This window comes from Sinocyclocheilus rhinocerous, unplaced genomic scaffold, assembly GCF_001515625.1.
Source record: "Sinocyclocheilus rhinocerous isolate Xijiao unplaced genomic scaffold, SAMN03320098_v1.1 scaffold1419, whole genome shotgun sequence".
Taxonomy (NCBI): domain Eukaryota; kingdom Metazoa; phylum Chordata; class Actinopteri; order Cypriniformes; family Cyprinidae; genus Sinocyclocheilus; species Sinocyclocheilus rhinocerous.
The window spans coordinates 589784-597115 of NW_015664679.1; the positions used below are offsets into that span (position 1 = coordinate 589784).

At 35.3% G+C, this 7332-nt stretch overlaps 1 protein-coding gene across 2 annotated transcripts in view; it reads left to right on the plus strand.

Moving 5' to 3' along the window:
- Positions 1–19: 19 nt before the first annotated feature.
- LOC107730213 (ribosomal protein S6 kinase alpha-5-like) overlaps positions 20–7332 on the plus strand; it is a 38775-nt gene continuing 31462 nt past the window's right edge. For both annotated transcript variants that reach the window (XM_016540973.1, XM_016540974.1), the window contains exons 1-5: positions 20–285; positions 4291–4362; positions 4452–4670; positions 5918–6033; positions 6627–6728. In XM_016540973.1, coding sequence (XP_016396459.1) covers positions 216–285; positions 4291–4362; positions 4452–4670; positions 5918–6033; positions 6627–6728 — 579 coding nt within the window. In that variant the 5' untranslated portion in view covers positions 20–215. The remainder of the gene's footprint in view (positions 286–4290; positions 4363–4451; positions 4671–5917; positions 6034–6626; positions 6729–7332) is intronic.

A 7332-nucleotide genomic window follows, 5' to 3' on the forward strand; every position in this document is an offset into this window, starting at 1 on the left:
GTATCTCTGTTAGTGCAGCTGTAGTATTTACAGCCCCGCTGCCTTTCCCACGAGAATTCCGTTATTGTCATTTACATTAATTTCCAAAAGGTTGCTTTATAACAGCAACTCCGTTTATGTAATCCTGCTGTGACTGTCTCTGTCGTAGTATTTGCGCTAGAGTCGTGCAGCGAGCAGAGGAAGGAGTGCGCTCTTCAGTCACGCGAGTAACGTTAATGCCGTCTACGATGGAGGGCTCGTCGGGGGAAAGTGACCTGTTTACCGTCAAACACGAGCTCAGAAACGGTAAATGAACGCCGGGCAGGCTGTGCTGCTCTTATATTTAAGAATCAACGCTTATATATAAATAATGTTTTCGTTATATAGTGGAAGAGACAACTTTAATGCTAGCTGGTCGGCTAGTGTAAAAGCATGAGTATTAAATGCTATTAGTAACCTATATTAATATATTGATATCTGCATCACAAATGATCCTCCAGCCTGGGGTACTTTGAGGTTAGAGGATGTTCTGCATGTGCAATTGCATAATTCACATTCATAACCGCAGTTGCACTTAAGTGCACTTGCATTTCAGTGCATGTTGTGTTTGAAAAATTTGAAAGAAATCAAATTGACATTGAAGAAGAGGATTGTAATGAATGGAATTAATTGCATTTATTATGTGTCAGTGGTTTCAGTAGTTGCTCAGTCATGACATGGCCTTGAGTCCAACGAAACCCAATTACTGGAGCTAATTTAATCTCTAGGGCCCTGATGTTGTCTTTGTATAGTAAATGAAGTTACCAGGGCTGTGTCCTCACTTGCCTGTCTTAGTAAATGCTTAGTAGGCACATTCCATCAATATGGTACAGTACTTTGTTGTCTTATGACTTTTTTAGATGCACCAATGCCACATTTTTGTTGTGACACCTATTAGATATGTTTGATAAAATATAATGTAACATAAAATTAACCTAACATGAGAAACTACTTTCAAATGTCTGTATGCCCACTATAAAACGGGGATTTTGGCTTGCCTCGTCATCTTCAGAGTGTGTCAGACAATAAAATTCAATGTAGTAGGCCTAATTTTTGACGGTCTATCAGAAAATGTTACTGCAATGTCAAAGAAAATGTAACATGTCTCAAAATTGTGAGGCTCACACAACATCCCAAATTTTCGTAACAAAAAAATTTTTTTTTGTAATAATTGTATATAATTCTATGAAGTAATTTGAAAACAGGGATTTTGGCTTGCCTCGTCATCTTCAGAGTGTGTCAGACAATAAAATTCAATGTAGTAGCCCTAATTTTTGACAGTCTATCAGAAAATGTTACTGCAATGTCAAAGAAAATGTAACATGTCTCAAAATTGTGAGGCTCACACAACATCCCAAATTTTCGTAACAAAAAAATTTTTTTTTGTAATAATTGTATATAATTCTATGAAGTAATTTGTTTTATAAATTATTACATATTCAATTATTTGAACTAATCGGCGCTGATAGTCTCGTGGCAGTGCGCCGACATATAATGCCATTTCACTTCGGTCGTCCCGAGTTCGATTCCCAACCCGTGGCCCTTTCCCAATCCCAATCCCCCCCTCCCCCCTCTCTCCCACTTCGTTTCTTGTCAATTCCTGTCCAAATAAAGGCTAAAATGCCAAAAAAATCTTCAAAAGAATTATTTAAACTATTTTTAATTCTTAACTAATTTTAATGACAGAAAATCAATTTTTATCTTTGTTCCACATTCTTAGCACAACCCTGTTACCGCACTATTACAGAAAATTTATAATTTCTTAAAATTGTAATGCAAAAAAACCCCATAATTTTGCTGCAACATGATGGGATGTAATTTCATTCTATTTTCAAAAATTTTAGTACGACTGCATTTGTTAACTAAACAATTGAACTCTGTTACCCAAGTTTATGTAAGAAAAAAAATGATCAACCAAACATAACTGTATTTCAACAAATTTTCATAACAAAATTTTTGAAGAAAAACTTCAAAGCATAGGGAGTAAAACAGCTCATAAAAATGTTGTTTTACCTGAAGTTGATGATCAACCACTTTTCTGAAGGTTAAGAACCTTCTTTCTCTGACCATTATTTTTTAGCGTTTCAGTTTTTTACTGTATCAATGAAAATCGACAATATTTATTTTGACATCTTGACAGAGAAGATCTCATGTCTAAAGGTCTGTTTTGACTTGTTCATCATATCATAAAACTGTTAAAATTAACAGTAGTGGTTATTCCATGTGGTTATTAATAGCATTTCCAAAAGAGATTTATGAATAGATCACATTTTCTGTTTTCAGGAAATATTGTATGCATTTTTTCATTTTGAGGAAATATTGTATATTGTTCTGCAGTCATTAAATTGTATTTTGCGATTGACCACTTTGTTCTCTAGATATTGGTTTCAGCCATTAGAAACCTATATCAGTCGACCACAAGTCTCAAATATTTAAGCCGCTAATCCAGATCCAAAAATTAGACTCTGAGCATTACTGTATCACTAATGCAGGTCAATGCGGGTGATCAGTTTACGGGCACGTAAATAAGAATGAAGAACTAAAGACTAGAAGGCGGTCACCTGATAAGACTCACCTAAGAAAGCCCAATAGGGACCAGATTCTTTCCATTAATGCTTTATTACTTTTGGATCCCGAGTGGAGAAAGTCAGGGTTTGGAAGTGTATAATAAACATGGTAGTTCCCATGGGCCTCTCTAGAGTGCTCGCACGCACCTTAAATATGCTGCTTGATATCCAGTCAGAGGATATGGTAACAGAATATGTTTTTTTGCCTTCTAAAATCAGATAATTTGCAAAGACGGAGAAAGATCATGATTTTGTGTGAGATGCAGTGCTTCTGTGATTGAGGGTAACAGCAGGAATGTGTTCACTTCACTGGTCACGCTTATTGGTATCTACTGCATAAAACAAGTGACCTTACTTCAGGCTGCACGCTACCGTGTAAACATATACCACACACATGCTCACGTTCTTCCATGTCTCATTCATGAATGCTCTTTTGTTTCCTCTGAATCATCAGACTTTTCGTTATTTATGAGCAGGCCCACACAGAATCTGCCCCTGCAGAACACGAATTTCTGCAGAATTTGAATGCATTTAATTCATAGTTCTGCCTCTTGTTTATTTACATTACTGTTCAAAAGTTTGGGGTCATTTTATTTTTTTTTTAAAAGAAGTCTCCTATGCTCACCAAGGCTGCATTTATTTAATCAAAAATACAGAAAAAAATTCAGAAAATACAGACATTTTCTGTAATATTCTGAAATATTATTGCAATTTAAAATAGCATTTTTCTTTATTTGAAAGTTTAAAATATAATTTATTCCTGTTATGGCAAAGCTGAATTTTCAGCATTTATTACTCCAGTCTACAGTGTTGCATAATCATTTAGAAATTATTTTAATATGCTGATTTATCTTATTATCATCAAAATAAAAGTTTATGTTTACATAGTATATGTGTGTGTACTGTGTATATTTATTATGTATATATAAATACACACACGATATATGTATATATTAAGGAAAACTAAGTTAGATTTATATATAATATATTTATATAAATATAATATAAATTATATACAAGTATAAATATATATACATTCAAATATTTTTTAAATATATACATATATGTGTGTGTATTTATATATACATAATACATAAACCCAGTACACACACACATATAGTATGTAAACATAAACTTTTATTTTGAATGCTATTAATCGTGGTTAATCGTTTTCCAGCCCTAGTTCTTTTCAGATTCTTTAAAGATTAGAAATTTCAAAAGAACATCACATTTGAAATAGAAGCCTTTTGTAACATGATAAAAGTCTGTACTGTCGCTTTTGAGCAATTTAATGGATCCTTGCTAAATAAAGATATTAATTGCTTTAAAAAAATAAATAAATAAAAATGACTGACCCCAAACATGTGAAATGGTAGTGTGTTTAATTTTTTTTCATAATGCTTTCGGCTGTCACTTTTGTTTCAGTGTGTTTAAATATTTAAAGTCAGTGCAGAAAATGCATAAAAAAGATTCCATCTGGACCTGTTTATAAGCTGCATACTGTATACAAACAGCTGGAGGCTCATCTCCAAGGGTTCACCATTTTGAACACATTTTCTGTTCTCACTGTTGAGAGAAAGTGGCAAAGGTTCAAGCAACCAAAGTTGAGAAGGTTTACAGGAGGTTTTCTTGTATGTAATCCAAGTGAAGAACATGATTTCTTGGCCGTGTGTGACCAGATGGATGTGTTTAAATCTTTCCCCAGCCAATCTGACGGGTCACGTGGAGCGAGTGGGCATTGAGAACTTTGAGCTGCTGAAAGTGCTGGGAACAGGAGGTCAGTGATAGTTCAAGTATGTGAACTCTGTGCTCTCTGCTTATCTTTGTTCCTACTCCACTAACAAATCGTTCTTCTCCTCTGGGCAGCCTACGGCAAGGTGTTCTTGGTTCGCAAGGTGAGCGGCCATGATTCGGGTAAACTCTATGCCATGAAGGTGTTGAAAAAGGCCACTATTGTGCAGAAGGCGAAGACGGCAGAGCACACACGCACAGAGAGACAGGTCCTCGAGCATATCAGACAGTCGCCTTTCCTGGTTACACTCCATTACGCCTTCCAGACAGACACCAAACTGCATCTCATTCTAGGTACGCTCTCTCCTCTCTCTCGTGGATTGCAAAAATGCAAACTGTTCTTTATGCTTCAATTTGACTTCTGCATTTAAAAGAGTGCGACCCGTGCAGACTGAACAATTCCCCTGCATTCTTGCGCACCAGTACTGTTATAGTGAACTATTCCTGTTGTCTACTAGTGCTCTACCAAGCAGACTTTATAAGGTTTTGGCCATCAGGTGTGATTCAGTCATAGGGAGCGTTTAGTCAGTCTGACTGCAGATAGCTTAGTGTGCAAGTATACACTGATATCTCACTTCACAGGAAGTGGGCAGGGAAATTTACCCATCAGTCATTGTGCACAATCTCCGGCATTTTTATTCAGCTTGATTAACCTCAGAAGTGGTTGCTGGGCAGTACGAGAATATAAAGTGCAGCAGATGTGACTGTTAGAATACCATTATTATTATGTTACATAACAGGTACATACGTAAAAATGTTGACCTCTTTTTAATAATTGTATAATATTGTCGATTTGTATAGAAAATACACATACTATACACTACTGTTGAAAAGTTTGGGGATTTTTGTAGTGTTTTTGAAAGAAGGGTCATATGTTCACCAAGGCTGCATTTATTTAAATAAAAATACAGTTAAAAACAGTAATATTGTCAAATATTATTACAATTTCCAAAAAAAAAATTTATTTTAATATATTTAAAAATCCCTGTGATAACAAAGTTGAATTTTCAGCATTATTACTCCAGTCTTTAGTGTCACATGATCCTTCAGAAATCATTATTTATGCTAATTTGATCCTCAAGAAACATTTTTTTTCCTGTCATTTTACTGATCCCAAACTGCAGTGTATAATTTATTACATTAAATTAAATAATTTGGCTGAATATATAAGAAATGTATGTTTTTTGTTTGTACATTATCCCGCTTGAAACCCTTTCTTTGTGTGACTCAGTCAGGTGTTGTTTGATGAAGCTGTAGGACATTTTAAATAAAGTGAACTTTTACACATCCCCTCTCGAGTGTGTAGAGACCAGTGAACTCTGTTTAGGGACCCTGTGAATTTCAACGCTGTTAATGTGCTTTAATAATGAAAGGCGGAAGCCTGTATGCCACTACAGGAACTCTTGGTTTTGTGGTAACGCTTGGAAGCGATTGTGTCAGTGTCAGCATTAAAGCAGGATTTTGCACAATACCAGGTACATAAGAAATATAAAAGTGTCTTTGACCAGTTGCAATTTTGTTTTATATACTTTCAATTGCAGACTATGTGAACGGAGGTGAGCTCTTCACACACTTGGTCCAAAGAGTTCGCTTTAAAGAGCAAGAGGTTACCTTGTACAACGGGGAGATTGTACTTGCACTGGAGCACTTGCATAAGGTAAAATTGCTGCAAAAATTGCACACTTATTTTCACTCTTCATTTCCTTCGCAATCTGACTGAACGGCGCCTCATTTCGAGAGAATAGTGAAAGTAATTCCTTCCTTTACTCAGAAGGTACTTCTCCTCTCTCCTGCCTACTCCGACTCAGTTAACCAGGCCAGGGCAAATGTATCTGCAGCGCTCAAAGTTTCTCGAAGGCTGTGTTTACAAAAAGAGGAAGAAAAGAGTTTTTAATGCATGCTTGTTCTGTGCATAGCAGCCATTATTCAGAGTGAAGAGAGTTGCCCTGGAGGCATTGCAGCATTTGTAGGAAGGACCTTGACAGTGAGATTAACATTGTTTTGGTTCAGTCTCCTTTTTTTGTCATTGCTTATTATGTTGCCATTTATTATTTATTAAAGTATTGGTGCATTTTCCAGGTGAATGGCTGCATTTTATGACCCCAGACAAGTTAAGGTTGTGAACACAACATTTGAGGAAATACTTTTGGCAAGGATGACAAAAAAATGTGATGAATTATGACATGAAAATTGAAGTATTTGGTCACGCATCTAAACATAAGAGCTTATTCGTTCCTTTTTGTTTTTCAGCTGGGAATTGTCTACAGAGACCTAAAACTTGAGAATATACTTCTTGATTCAAACGGCCACATCGTGTTGACAGACTTTGGCCTTAGTAAGGAGTTCCATGAGGTGAGTTTGTGTTACTCTACATATTTTTCTGCTTTGAGAAACTCTTTTTGTACTTTGGATTCCTGCCAGTTATCCATATTTTATTAAACCTTTAATGATTAAAAGGACTGTGCTTGTTTACAAACATCAAAATGGCTAAACTAATTTGTATTGGAAAAATATTAAGTTTAAATGAGCGCTCTCTCTCTCTCTCTCTCTCTCGGTAGAGAGAGAGAGCGCTCATTTAAACGTAATATTTTAAATATAAATATTAGGGGTGTAACGGTACACAAACCTGTCGGTTCGGTACGTACCTCGGTTTTGACATCACGGTTCGGTATGATTTCGGTACAGCAGGAGGAAAAAAATAGTAAACATACATTTTTTTTTAATTAAACGTTGTCTTACTGAACAAATTTCTCTTTCTTTAAATAAATTTAATTATACTTTTTTTTTAAATCTACCTCATAAAAAAAAAAATCTATAGGCCTAAAAATCACCCTCAGCTTCTGCTCTAAACCATATGGACACTACATTACTATAAGGTTGCAATTAACAACAGATCCCAAACTTAAATTTAATTACTATTTATTTTTAACTATAATAATCAACACTCAAATTAAAA